At 38.1% G+C, this 15,274-nt stretch overlaps 1 protein-coding gene across 1 annotated transcript; it reads left to right on the top strand.

Moving 5' to 3' along the window:
• Positions 1-3,623: 3,623 nt before the first annotated feature.
• Positions 3,624-5,818, top strand: LOC122824187 (C-C chemokine receptor type 8-like). The gene is made up of 3 exons (XM_044104482.1): positions 3,624-3,973; positions 4,076-4,249; positions 4,948-5,818. The coding sequence occupies exons 2-3, from the start codon at positions 4,098-4,100 to the stop codon at positions 5,816-5,818; spliced, it is 1,023 nt and encodes a 340-aa protein (XP_043960417.1). The 5' UTR covers positions 3,624-3,973; positions 4,076-4,097.
• Positions 5,819-15,274: the final 9,456 nt, after the last annotated feature.

The following is a 15,274-nucleotide window of genomic DNA, read 5'->3' on the forward strand; positions in this document are numbered from 1 at the left end:
CAATGTATTGTTTGCCAACAAATGAAGGTGAACATCGCCTACCGACCAATCCTGGTACAAATTTGTGGTACATTTACTAACATATCGAGCATCACAAGTTAGTACGTTTTGATAAATTTATGTACATTTATAATCGTTGCTACTTAGTGATACAAGTAGCAACAAGAGGTTACATTTATTTCAGTATTGAAATAAATGTAACTTTGGCATAATTGAATTGTAATAATTGAGGTACTGGAGACATTCGATGAATCGTTACGGCCCTGTCCTTCTGCTCGGTGAGTCTGCTGCTCTCCCAGCAGGTTTGAAATGCTGATATTGAACGGCTGATTGCAACTCTTTCTCGTTTCTGCAAAGCAAAGGTTATTATTTCCATTTCATCAGAAATGTGAAGCAGCTCAGGTGAACTCATGTCACTGTGGTTTCACCAGACTGTCTGTGTAAGCCTAACATTCTGCAGCTGGTGTTCTTTTTGTTGTTGTTGATGAGTTCAGGTATTCGGTTTTAGTTCACATGTCACAAAAACCACTGAGTGGCTTTACAATACAGACCACTTATTGCACTGCAACCTGACTGTTGTTTTTGTAGCTAAAAGATGATTTCTGATAACTTGGAAGAAGACATCCTTCAGATGGTAGAAGCAGCAGAAAAACATGTTTGGGATGTTAAATTGCTGTCAAGGCGTTTGAATAGTTCTTTTCTACATAGGCCAAGCATGTATGTCTTATTTCTGTTGTGAATCCTGGACACAACGGCGATAAAAAGTCAGCATAGAACAATCTCTACAGCCACAGCCAAATAGCACTCTCTCCTCACGAATCATTTATTTTTTTTCTTTTATGAAGGATGATTTCTTTTTCCAGAAGTTAGTGATTCACAGCAAGGAAAAAAAATTGGTTTTTAATTTTGCCAACATGTTTGGAGCTCACCACTACATGAGACATCAGAATACCAGAGACATGTGTGAACCTTGCAGAAATAACAAGAAGGTGCCAATAAAGATTTTTTTATTTTTTATTTTATTCTTGGGAAGGTTCTAAAAAAATTTAAGAGGCTGTTTTTAAGAAAATACTCTAGAAAAAAACTGATATGTCCTTACATTGTTCCTACAGTTCCACTTTTCATATTTTCACATGTTAATACTGAAAAATACTTTTGAAATATTTGGTTAAATTATTTATCTTACTAGCTTTGTCATTTTTTTTTAACAAATCTTAGAAGTAAAACTTAAATTAGCTCCAAAATCTTAAACATGAGGGCTTCCAACAACAGTCATATTACTGCTCTTAGTTCCCCTCTACAATCCATTAGTACTTTCATCTAATCTGACGTCATATTTGATTTATACAGGTACGTCTGCATTCCAACCTCCAGCTTGTTTTTTATGTGCATGTGTGCAGGACTGTATTTTTCCTGCTGCAGGAGCATTATGAGATCGTTAGTTCAACTTCACTTTATTATGAATTCACCTAACTGTGTTAGCAAGACCATTATGGTGAGTCACACAGATTGTGGAATAGCCCTTTAACCACCGAATCAGCCATGAAGATATACAACTCCAGCACAGCCAATAGAGGGTGGTGAGCCAGTGTTTAGAGTTCTGCTGCCCCCTGGTGCTCATACTTAGCTGTTACAATCTTGAATATGAAAGTTAAAGTGTGTAATGGCGTTTGATATTTAAATAAAAAATTGACTTCTATCTCCTGTTCCTGGAACTAGCAAAAATGGTAAATAAAACTGGCATATAAAACTTTTAGTTCAACCCAAGTGTTTCAAATATGAAGACATACAGACCAACATATGACAGACATGAAGGCAGAGTCAGGAGATTTTTTTTTTTCCATTGCAGCAGACTTCTTTGTTGAATGTATGTAAAGTGAATTTAAGTGGTGCATTCTGGGGGAAACATGTAGGTTTATGAAGCTTGTTGTGAGTGGACCTGAACCATCTCATTTCTCCGTCAGTGGCTTCTGACTGAGCCGTCATCCAGTCTGCCACTCTGTCTGCCTCTTTCATCTCATTCTCTCTCATTTTTTCCCTCTCGCCATTAATTATTTGTGTTAATCTTTGTCAATATTGGGCCCAATACAGATTAGATACAGATTGCATTAGTTTGATGCATCTTTAAAAAGAACAGGATTTGAAAATTCTTTTTTTTTTCTTTTACCTTTTTGAACAATATTGTTAGATACCAGACTTGCAGTGCGATGGCTCTGTGTTGTATTGTAAACAACAGTCTACTTCAGCGTAGACTGTTGTTTACTGTAGCGTTCATATGCTACGTTGACTGAAACATAATGACTAATCATATTTGGCACTTTAAAAGTTCATTATCGCCAAGGAGCTGCTGTCAATCACAATGAGATTCACTTCCTTTTCCTTACAGTAATAGAAGCAGCTGAGTTGCTGCATGAAGGGGCTGTAGGTCCGGACAGACATGGAGGATCATGGGACTGCTAAAGGTCACTGCTGGTCAGTTCCTCTCCCCAATGTCCTTGGGTTTCTCTTATTGAAGGCAAGATGTAATCATGACCTTTTCAGTCTCTCTCTGGCTCTGTCTCTCTCTCACACACACGCACACACCCACACAGAGAATGAAGACATGGAGTGGTTAAATAGTATAACCAGACACATATCAGTGTGTGAGGCAGCAGCAGTAGCTGGAACAAAACTTAATATACAGAATAATGCAGAGCTTAAACAGACCACACTAATTGGTGAGGAGTTCTGTGAACTAGAACTTATCAGAAGATTCTGTGAAGAGTCCGGATTGACTCATTTAAGACCAAAACATATTCATTATTCTCTATTGACTGCGTCCTACACAAAACTCCCGGCTCCAACCTAAGGGTGAGTAAAAGCACAGAGGAACCTTCAGGTGAGCCTGGAGCACCAGGCCCCAAAGAGAAAATCAGAGCTTCTAGTTTTCCCGAAGGAAAGTAAAAGGTGCTTTGGGACATCCAGGATCCTGCAGAACTGAAATGTCTGAGGTGATCCCTTTTCACAAGAGGACAGCTGTCATATTTTGAACAAATATAATCAATTAGGCATTTACTTTTCATGTTTCATCTGCACATATACCCGTGCTTTATAGCCTGGATGATTTCAGATTTGTACATTTTTAAAACGGAGAGATAAATGATAAATGAAAAAAAACAAAAAAACAATTTTGACTTGCTGTTGCTGTTGTTGTATATTTTGAAAGACAAGAATTGGTATTGAGAAATCAGAAGGTTACAAAATCCGCAACCAGATATTGGTCAATCTCATGGTTAACTGTATGACACAAGAAATGGTGGTTTTAAGAACACTTAGCCCTCTGATGTCCTCTTAACAGTCTCACCAGAAGCTTTTGTTATTGTAAATTTATTGATAATTCTGTGTTTTTTCAGTCAGTTTTGTAGCTACAGCCTCATCACTGACATTTATCCCCAGTAGTCTGCTTACCTCTGAGCAGGTGAACTATTAGAACAATAATTTCCTTGTAAGGAGCTGTGTTGACAGGCTCTGCTGTTTTTCAACATTTTTGTACATACAGTACAACTGAAACCAGATATTTACTTACACTGAAAACTCATTTGGAACATTTTTTTTAGAAAATGTTTTTATAACTATGTCAGACAATTCAAAATACATTTATCCCTGATGCTGACAAAAACGTATGTAAGACTGTAAATTCAACGAAAGTCACAAAAAAATTCTGAAAAAATGTTTTGGCCAAATTTTCTGGCATGTAAATAAATAAAAATAATTTTAGTAATTCCAACTGATCTAAAAACACGTATTTAAAAACACAGATCTGACTTAACTTCAGACAGTGAGTACAAAAAGGTGTGTCTTTTTATTCAGCGCATGTAAATATCAGGTTTCAGCTGCATACAATAAAAAGTGATGAACTTCCTCTAGTTTGGTAACTTGTTACTGAGGGTTTTAGTTATCAGACAGAATCTGAAGCTTCTCAACTCTTCAAGTCGTAAGTCAACTACTTAATTTCCAACATTTATATTTTTTTAATCATTTCATATTTTCCTATAAGTATGACACTGGATGTCAAACTTTTTGTTTTTATTTGCAGCTGATTTTAGGTAAAGATAGAAATGTTACCAAACAGTACTGATGGAAGTCAAGAGGTTCCACCATGCAGCAGAGACGGTGACAACAGGCTGGGAGCTCAGCTGTCCATCCTCTACTACTTCATGTTTCTCTTCAGTCTGCTTGGCAACGGGCTTGTTCTGTTCATCATCTACCGGTGAGTCGAAGTAAAACAGAAACAAAGCAGATCTCATCAAAATAACGAGTCTAAAGAACACAGAATAATAATGGAACTAGAATCAATTCATCAAACCTTAAAACAACTGAAAAGCAATCTAGGACCTGACGCAATGAATATGTTTGACACATTTTGCCTAGAAGTTGGACACTTCAAGTTCAAGTTACTCTTCAGCAATGGTTGTGACATGATGTGAATTGAGAAAAAGGTCCAGAGTCTGACATTTGTAAGACTTTCACAGATCTATCCCTGTAGGGAGACTGGCTGCACTTTTAAGAAATACTTTAGCAGAATTCTAGCAGGCGAGATGTAATGAATTACATCTGTGTCTTAATGGAAAAAGGGAAAACATGGCACATAAATATATAAACACACAAAAAATGCTTTAGAGCTCATTTCCATTGTGTACTTGAAGAAACATTTAATACAAAGGAAGAAGGAAAGACAGTAAAATAGTATTGTTTTCAGAAAAATGTACATTTTTAAAAATGGGTCACATCACCAGGTCTTTGAAGTGAACGGATCCTGAAGATTTGTTTCGTTTCAAAGAGCCAGAAGTCCCATCAGTAGTGTGGTGATGAAGTCGTAGCTATGTTTTTATATACGGACAAATCAGACCAAATCTGTTAAAAAGCTACTTATAAATAATGTTTATCTCACTCTGTCTGTCATCCCAGCATCGAGAGGCTGATCACTGTGACCAACATCTTGCTGCTGAACCTGGTGGCGTCCTCCCTCATCTTCATGAGCAGCCTTCCCTTTGTGGCCGTCTACATGCAGCTCTCTGAATGGATTTTTGGCTCAGCTATGTGCAAGATCGTCTTCAGTGCCTACTACCTGGGCTTCTACAGCTCAGTTTTCTTTTTAACTCTGCTGATGTTTGACCAACATCTGGCTGTTGTGTATTCGCTGCCTGCTGCTCATGTGAGGAATCGACGTTACGCAGTCATTTCCTGTGTGGTGGTGTGGCTGGTGAGTGGTTTGGCTTGCATCAGGCCGATGCTTTCCCTCAACACTTTCACGTATTTAAACAGTTCAATGCATTGTGATTATTATCCCATTGAACTCCCGAATATGGATGTAGTGGTAACTGCTGGATTTTATATCCAGCTTTTTGTGTTCTTCATTCTCCCTCTGGCTGCTATTATCTACTGCAACGTCAGGATCACAATCACTGTCCTATCAACAAGAATAGCTTCTAAATTCAAGACAGTCAGGCTGGTCTTAGTCATCATACTGCTGTGTTTTATCTGCTGTACTCCATTCAGTGTTGTTGTAGTGCTTTTGGAACGTGAACCCAATAGCTGTGAGGAATCACAGAAACTCGGTTACGCCCTTCAGATCACTCGTAACATGGCATACTTTTACTTTTGCATCAGTCCTTTCTTCTACACGTTGCTCGGGGCCAAATTCCAAGATCATGTCAGACAGTTGTTGGTGAAATGTTTCCCACGATTGAAGACAGATATTTCTCTGGCTGAATGCAGCCCAGCTACCCTGCCAACAAAACATCCAACAAAAGACAAAACTTTGGACAGCAATGCTTAGGTTTTAGGGTCAACCACTGTGTCCCACCAATCAGTAGCTCTATAACAGGAGAGTTTCTGACCAGGTTCCTAAAGTTCGAAGCCTGTATGGCCACAGCTCAGCTGCAGTGTATCCAGAACAAATGCAAAAAGCTAATGTACACAAGAACAAGATGGTAGACAGGAAAAATGCCTAATCACTGTACATCTGTTCAATTTCTGTCTAGAAAATACGGTGGTTTTGTTTGCTGTAAAAGTTTAGTAGGTTATGGTCATCAGGCTTTATTTCACTGATTTCAAAGACAAGCTCCTGCTTTCTGGTTGATCTTGAGTGTGATGCCACTTATTTTGTAAAGTGCACCAGTCTCTCCAGCAGCAAAACACAATGCTACCAAGCCTGTACTTTAAAGTCGGGTTTATGATCCAAGGCTTGCAAGCTTGCCTTTTTATTTTCCAAGTATAATGAATGTTATTATCTCGTTATCCTTTCTATTTTATTTTCATCACTCAATCTTTTTGTTCATTTTCATCTGTGACCTGGTTTATATTGTTACAACTAAGCCTATCACAAGAAGCAAATCAAATTAAAATGAGCTCTGTGACTTTCATTCTGTTTTTTTAGCAGGGACATTTTGTTTACACAGATGTTGTAATTTATTTTATTTATGGCTTCTGTTGTGTGTTTGTGTTCTTATTTCTATTTATTTTTTGTTTCTGGTTGTGCTTTATTTTGCCTATTTAAAACCTTTTCCAGTTTGAGTGTTAAGCGTTCTGTACAAAATTAATCCTTAATTGGTCTTGAGAGAGCAAACTTGCATTGTTTTGACATTATCAATATATTATTTTAAAACGGTCAAGACAACAATGTTATCGTTTCTTACAATAATTCCTGGGGCGATTTATCATACAGCAAAATTTGTTATGATGGCAGGACCAGTTAAAAGTACTGTCTTCATTGCCGAGTGGCCTTTCAGCATGTTTTGCTACAGAACTTGTTTCAGTGTGAAAAAGAGCTCTCTTACCAGCTGCAGTCAGATTGTTAGGTTAGATTGTGGGGATGATTCATACATTTCACTCCAAAACATGTTAATCTCTGAAACACAGAACCTGATTGCTGGACATTCCCATGCTGTGTTTTACTTCTAGTTACATAGCCTTACATGCAACTGTTGACACAGATAAACACGGCACCTTCAGGTGTCTGGAAATTGCATCTAACGATGAACCAAACGTGGTTTTTCAGTTTACTTATAAAAACGTTTTCCATAATGTTCCACGATTAAGAAGTAGGTTTTATTTGTTGCCTTAAAAAGGCATCCTCAGGCGTGCTTCCATTTAACTCAGATGTTGTAAATTAACTTAATATGTAATTAATTTATGTGCAATCTCTAATCAGCATATGGCCATTTCCTTTGGCATGTATATAATTTATGTGGTGCAAATGCATGTGCACCCTACCTGCAGGCGAGTTGGCATCATGTATCTCTGCTGTAAAAATCTCACAAAGTTATCAACATAATCGATATAGATGTTTTTCTGACACTGTTTTATTGTTTTAATGTTTGTTTTATGATGGTGTAAATTGTGAAGCAGTATGGTCAACGGCTGTTTTAAATGTGCATTGCAAATAAATTTGAGCAAAATCCTTTTTGAGTGTTGCAGATGGAGACTTTGTGTACATTTGGAACAAAATGTTTATTGACAAATTTAAATCTTCCCACAACGAAAAATGTCAGAAACACAAAGTATTTTTGTTTCGATAACCAGGCGTTTATCATTTTATGTCTAACTTCATGGCAAAAGGGCCTGTGTGGCATACTTTGAGTCACGTGATTTCCAATCCAGTAATCAATGGTTCTATCTGCTCCACCTGTTTGCTTACACCCGCTAGGCACTTTGCCTTCATTCACTCCGAACCAGCCACCAGGCAGCAGCTCCAGGAGGACAAACGCTGTTATAGTCCATGTATTGCAGCAGGAATGCTATATCAGGCCTTGTTATGTTGCATGTTTTACATACTATTGGTGGTTTGTCTACTATTATCATCATAGTGGTGGATTAAATTGGTAATGTTCCTCTTAAGGCTGAAGTACCAAATTAGCCTGATGAAAACCAGCCTGTTCTAGCCTTTGTTTCGTCCAAAGGGTCTGGACCCTCAGCTATTGAGAAATGATTGCTTGCTGGAGGGGTGGATTCTGTTGAAGTTTTAATTGTTACCCAATCACTAAAGTTTGGTGGTGTGACATATGTAACACTGTGAAGCTTACAGGAAATGGACACTACTGTAAATGACAATCCCCCATTCCGAAGAGAGAAGTGCCGAGCCGAACAAGGCGACTGTTAAAGTTACTTCAATATTTAGAATTAATGGACTCAATGACCTTGTTCATTTCCTTCACTGGCCTTGTAAAAACTACAGGCAGAAAATCAATGTCATTGTTCACATCTTCTGCTTTTCTTTTCTGGTTTACTGGATTTTTATAAAGGTGGATGAACCGTTAGGCATCTTCTAAGAATCTTCTTTACTCATTTTCACTGGGAGTAAATCATGTGACTTGATGGACCTCATGAGAGGTCAAATTAAAATTTGGAAAGACAAGATTAGATCCTACGACAAAATTTGACTGAAAATTTTCGGAGGAGATCTGCAGACAAAAAACGTCTCAAGAGTCTGGATGATTCTGATCATTTTCAAAAGTTCATAGGGCAGACATTTGGTCAAGATGTCGAATAATAGAAATCTGTCAAAGAAATACTGAATGCTTGAACTGAAACAAATGTATTAATTTAAGGCAGAGCATACTTCTGCAGCCAGATTATCTGCTTTTATATGTATATAAATTTTCACCTTAAAAGATCTGTTCGTTGTTTTAGGTAAATTTTACTGGATAAAAGTTGTGTTTTAAACACAGGTTTGAAGCCATTTATCATGACCTCGCAATTTTTACATAATAAAAAGCTGGAAATATAGCACAGCATCAAGATCCAGCTGTCTTGTTTGCACAGTTTTATGTGTGAATGCATAAATTTTACTAACCACAGCAGGAGCGTAATGAGATCATTTATTAAAGGCCAGCATCTTTACGAGTCCGTCTGATTAATGTTGGAGAGCCATCGAGTTAATGGGTGTTTGTTAATTCAGGTCAAAGGTCAGTTCAGTGTGTATGAGTTAGGGTAATATAACGGCTGTACACAAGGGTGGGAAACCCTCTGAACCAAATCACACATGGATAAATCGATCTGCAACAGAGTTTAGAGACGTCAGGGAGCTTATAGACACCAGCGAGCTCTGCTGCCCTCTGGTGGTCCTAATGAAACATTACAGCTATAACAGTGGATTACAATAATAAAGGGACATCAACACGAGAGTACTAGAATATCTAAAAAAAATGGTCTATTGCATAAAAGTGCAATACTTTTTGTCATTCATCTTAAAGATATAGTGCAAAATTGTTTTGGAGTGTTGCAGACGGAGACTTTGTGTACATTTAGAGCAAAATGTTTAGTGACAAATTTAAATCTTCCCACAAAGAAAAATGTCAGGAACACAAAGTATTCCTGACATACTTTGTCAATAATTATAGCTTACAGAAAAAGCAAAATTCAGTGTGTCAGAAAACTATATATAAAAAAGTTACTAATGGAAACTCATGGTGTCGTGTCTTAATAAGTTGATTAACTCCAAATAGCTACAGGGGTTTCCTGGGCCTTTAAACAGTCTCTCCCTCTGGGTCAGTCGGCTACACAATCTCCTGACTGGACTGATGTCAGAGAGAGTCATCAACATCGTTCACACGGAGGGGAATTCACAAAAGGTCAAGATGCTGGTTGTAGTTGTTCACAGAGTTCTGTATCCAAGCATGTTAACAGAAAGTTGAGCTCAAGAGAAGTGGGCCGGGAGTAGCTTAGAGAGGACTGTCAAGTGAAATCCATTCCAGAAGAGCCACCGCAAACAGACTCATCCAGTCCTGAACCAGAGACAATGTCAGAGGTGTCTGATCAGGGCTAAGGATAAAAGGAAGTGGACTGTGGCACAAAGATCCAGAATCACAAAAGTAAATTCTCCATTTCATTTGATTTCCAAATGCAGCGAGGCAGCATTGAGGCAGCAATTCATGCAAGAGGAGCCCCAGCCAAATAAAAATTTACATACTTGAAATTTGTGCTTAAAGCAAACATTTTTGATTTGTCTAATGTGATATTTAAATTTTCTGAGACACTGAATTTCGGGGTTTACTATACTTGTAAGCCATAATAAGACAAAAAAAGTTTAAACATTTTATTCAATGTGAAATTTTGCACTTCTACGTAATTTTCACATTTTTCGAGGTGTAACAGTATGATGGAGGAATTTTGAAAAAAGACAAACAGAAAATGATGAAACACTCTTAGGCATTCTGATGACATCAGTGAGATCATAGATCAGCTCGGTTTTTTTCTGTGAACCTGTTGGACTCAGGTTCACTGCAAATACAACCTCCTTCCTCCTCTTTCGGTTCTCGGCTGACAGCAGAGAGCATTACTCCTGTGAACACCAAAAAGACGCCTGCTTGTATAAATAACACAGATCCCCGTGGCAGTCTGTCTGTGGGCAGTCTACACCCTCTGAATCAATGCAACTACATACAGCTTTGGGAAGATAAATACATAAACCTAAGATTCAAAATGGCTGTCTGTTGACCTTTTAGAACCTGTGGCATTTCAATTGTACCTATGTCAGAATTTATTATTGGACTTCTTTTACCTCTTATGGTAGCTTATTCTGGATAAACTAAAATAAAATGCAAAGGTAAAATATTCACACAAAACATTATGCACAATTTTTTTTCTAATAAAATCCTAAACTTTGACATGACGATCAATATTTTATAATTTAGTCATAATTGCTTGAAATATTGTTTTTTTTTTTCTTTTTTTTTTTCAAAACAGAATTTTTCTGGCACATGATCAAGAACCGTCAGCAGCATGATGTTTCCACTGACGCAAACCATGAAGAAGAGGACAGGAAGTAGTTGGGGATTACGACGTGATACGTTTTTTAATAATTTATTGTGTGAACACATTTATTCACGTGATTTTAAATGCATTTCTTACTTAATGGAAACGCCTGCATTTTTTTTTTGGTTTTTTGACATTTGTTGATTATTGACAAACTTCTGCTCAAGTTGAGGCTTGTGTCACCTCTTTCTCTCTCCCTCTCTCCTCCTGCTCACCCCTCACAGCTGAACCCTGCCTCATAATTAGTACCAGTCCATTTGGTAGACATCAAACTCCCAGTACTTAACCTCCTCTCCCCACTCCTTCCTCACTGTATCCTTCTGTTGCCTTCATTCAACCCGGTTCCAAGATCTTCCACACCGAACCTGTTTCTCCATGTCCTGATGGACCTGTGTGGTAATTTTGGACTGGTCCAAAAATGTTTTAGTATGATGCATGATTAAGAGATTAAACCCCCCAAAAATAGCCACCTACCATAATCCATGTTACTGCACAATACTTTACACAGTACAGCCAGACAGTCGTCGTCCTGTCTAACCTTGAGTTGTCTAATATTCACAGAGAGGCATGATTCCTCACTCCAAAACACACATCCACAACACTTAAGCTTGGAACGCTAACCTAACGGAGAGAGATTGTGACGTCATTATTTTTTAAAAGAAACTGAAAACTCCAAGTAACAACCCCCCTGCCCATCATCCCCCCGAAAAAATCATTGCAGCACTAACGTCTTCTCTTTCATTTTTTGTTCTCAGTTTTGACTTCAGCCGACCATCTTCAACAAGCATTCCTTCTTAGAGCTGCTCCACTGCAGATAATTTGCTGTGTGTGTTAACATGATTGAGAGAAGGAAACAAATGTTCACAAAATGCCTGCTAATCCTGAAATAACACACTTTGGCAATTGCATTTTTTCCATTAAATAAGAAACACAATTCAAATTTTGCATGAATACTTCTGCTCAAGCAATAAGTCAATAAAAAATGCGGCCCGCCATGATCCTCCAACTGTCATTGTCGTCTTTGTTTTATTGCCAGCAGTAGCCTCTGGTTGCTGATCATGTGACTCATGAGATGCAAAAAGAGTGTTTCCATAACACTTTTGCCAAAGAAACCAATTTTAAACCACATCATCCTAGCATAAAAACTTTATATCCAACAACGTGAGTTTATTTTATTTTTTACAATTGCCATCTTTACATTAAACAAAATGTATTTATGTAATTCCACTTTTGTGCAATTGCATGGTGAATGGAAACACAGCCGGTCAATCCAGTCTCTGAATTTACTTTACTGTCTTTAACATGAAATTTGGTGTGGAATACTGAGGCATGTGGGAGGACACAAACAGCATTCAAAATACACCCTTCATGGAGCAGACTGCTTTGTTGGATATGCAAACTGTGTGCATCTGTGTATGTTTATGTGTGTGTACTTTGCTGTGAGTGGACCCGAGCCATCTCATTTCTCCCTCAGTGCCTCCTGACTGAGCCGTCACACACTCTGCCACACCAAGCCCAAAGCGATGTGTCTGCCTCTTTCATCTCATTCTCTCGCTCTCTCTCTTTCTTTCCCACTCTCGTCCCTTCTCTTCTTCCTTCTCTCCGTCTCTCCGTCCAGAGACCCTCGGGTCCACTCGGAGCGATTAGCCAAGATGCTCCCAAGGTCATTCTGTTCAACGTTATAATTAGCCGTTATGCTAACTAAGACTCCCTCTCCCTTCCTCCGATGGTTCTCAGAGAGCTCCAGCTTGCTTGGAGTCAATATGTTGATGTCCCTGAATATGTGATAAATGTCATTATGCAGTGGATAGCTCATAGTTCATGGAGCATAATTAAATAACTTCTGTTTAACAAAAGAGGTAGAATTAATTATACTCAAAATGTCTGACACTTTTTATTTTAATCAACAGCAAGATACCAATTAAACAAGAGATTCTTTCTTGCTTTATCAAATGAGATTAACAGAAAATAACAGATATAAAGGTTTTCTATCAAATATAATTAAGTAGACCTTGTATGAAAACAGAGAAGTGCTTCTTTTTAATCCCACTTTTCCTCCACACACCAACAGAGTTTCTGAGGATGTTTTTCTAACTCTGTAATGTATATTTTCTGGGCCTTTGGAAATTGTACGCTCAGTTTTGTGCATCATACTGTACTGGGAAGCTGGTTGTAACTGAAGGGAAGATCGATGGAGATAAATGCAGATTACTGAGAGGAAAGAAAAACTCAGTAAAATTTAAGTCAGTTCACATTTCATGAGCAAAGTGACTTCTTACCGGTCATTAACTTTATAGACAAATATTTATACCACAGTTTGTTTACTCTGCCAGCTGGGAAAATGACTTCTTCCCAATGCAGTGTGTGCTTCATGGGAAAAAGAGGCCCTTTTCTCACATTTCCTAAATCACAATTATATTTTATAGAGATGTGATGTGCCTAATGGTATTGGCAGATCAAAGATTTACAAAACCAAACATCAGAAATCATCTAAAAACCTAATAGCTGCAGCATTTAAGCCCAGCTTGCGATCTATTTATAATATGTAATACTCTAAATTTCAGACTCCAGCATTGATTGCTTTCTTGCTTAAATAATTTGTGTCCTCTTAATTAACTGTTTTGATGGGCACAGCTGGCTGACTATAAGGGCACGGACATTAGGACACACTGAGAAGATAATGAAGGTGATGATATTCCCAATTACCTCCTTTGTGTGTGCTGGCTGGATCCATATAAATGCTAATGGAGCTAAGGTTGGCTGTATTTAACCGTCTCAGGGAGCAGCACACTGCCCAGTGAGATGTTTAAGTACAGCCTTAAGAGTGGACTCATACATGTCAGGAAGATCAGCTGACCACGGATCACACCTGACATTTCAGCAGCAAAGCTATGGAGAATAAAACATCGACATCATAGGTCTGATCAATCCATCGTCCAGAAATGGAAAGAAAATCTGTGTGTATAGGGGTCCCAATCAAACCTGGCCTCTATACAATATGTAGCAGGAAACTAACACCACAATTCACCATCAATACACCGACAAGACAATAACCATGTTTCTCTTTGTGAATTATCGCAATAGAATAGGCTGATGGAACCTCTACTTAGCATCTTTGAGGGTCCTAAAAGGCACTGTATAAGTTTGAGTCCATCTTGTTATCATTATTATTACTTCCTGTCTACTACAGCCATACATAGTGTCAACGTCTGATGGAATCACGACTGATTTGCTTTGAACCTTCAGATGGAAATGCCCTTAATTCACATTGTCCTTTTATTCTTCATTTTAAAAGTTTTCTCAAAGTTTGAATGACAAGACATGGCTGTTGTGAAACATGGCTGTGACAGGTTCATGATTTTTTTCTTTTAGCTGGTAAAGTGTAAGCTGGTCACAACTGACAGGAAGATGAATGGCGCTGAGTTCAGTGCAGTCCAGGAAGAAACCATTAGAGCCGACAAAAGATTGGGCGCTGGGGCAGAGGTTCCAACAGGATGACTAAAAATACAGGAAGAGTCAGAATGGTATGGTGTAGAATATATCAAACCATACTCCTGTGTTAAAGTGGCGCAGATAAAGTCCTAAATACAATTTTGGTGGTTGGTGACATGAGTTTGCAGGGCTGCCTAACGTAGAGCTGCAGGTTTCCTCTCAGGGTGAGAGAGGCTACCTTAATTAAAGATGATCAATCTCATTAGCCGTGTTTCCATAAACATTTTCTGCACACGTTTTGATACGTTACATTAGAAAGGGCTGATGGAAACAACAAAATTCAAAATAACTTCTTCAATTTCACAAAAAAACTTTGCACGTTTGCTTGTGGTGGTTTTGTTTTTCCCAGACATGCTACATTACTGTGGCGCTCACATTTAACCACCTTTCCCATGCTAGAACTACCAGACGATCAGCAACACATGCAGCAATCATCATCATTTGTCAAACTCAACCTCACAACATTTCAACTAACCCTAACTTACTTTTGAATACAGTTAGAGTTTAGAAAAACACCCAGCCTTATGGATTCAAAGGATGGTTTTGTGTTTTTTTCCGGTAAAACAGACTCGACATCCTGAAAATTATTTTCTTTCTCTAAAGTTCAGCAACCTTTGATGGTCCCAGGGCTCAGTGGGGGAGCCAGGCTCTGTGCGGTGGGCTTTTAAGGTTATGAAGTTGGAGTTAGTTCATAAACCTGGACATATTAACGAAGGGAAAATGTCATGACCTGCATGATCTGATCTGCACTTAACACACCTTTCAAATGGCATCTGACACTTTATGATTAACTGATGTCTCCCAGGATTATGTGAGCTTACTTGTACACTTGACAGTTAAAATAAATGACCTATTTAAGATGCTTTTTCTGATATTTACTCCTGATTATCAGCATCATAATAACATCTTGAGACTAATTGTATATTTCTATTATCTCTTATGTTTTTTTTTTTTTAACAGAAAACCATACAGGGTGATTTTCTTTCAC

The sequence above is a fragment of the Gambusia affinis genome, linkage group LG21 (assembly GCF_019740435.1).
Source record: "Gambusia affinis linkage group LG21, SWU_Gaff_1.0, whole genome shotgun sequence".
Lineage (NCBI taxonomy): Eukaryota > Metazoa > Chordata > Actinopteri > Cyprinodontiformes > Poeciliidae > Gambusia > Gambusia affinis.

Excerpts from the sequence above, each read along its gene's own strand:
- LOC122824187 (XM_044104482.1), top strand. The coding sequence starts at position 4,098 with ATGTTACCAAACAGTACTGATGGAAGTCAAGAGGTTCCACCATGCAGC. Across the intron at positions 4,250-4,947 it reads GTTCTGTTCATCATCTACCG|CATCGAGAGGCTGATCACTG; the intron begins GTGAGTCGAAGT and ends CTGTCATCCCAG.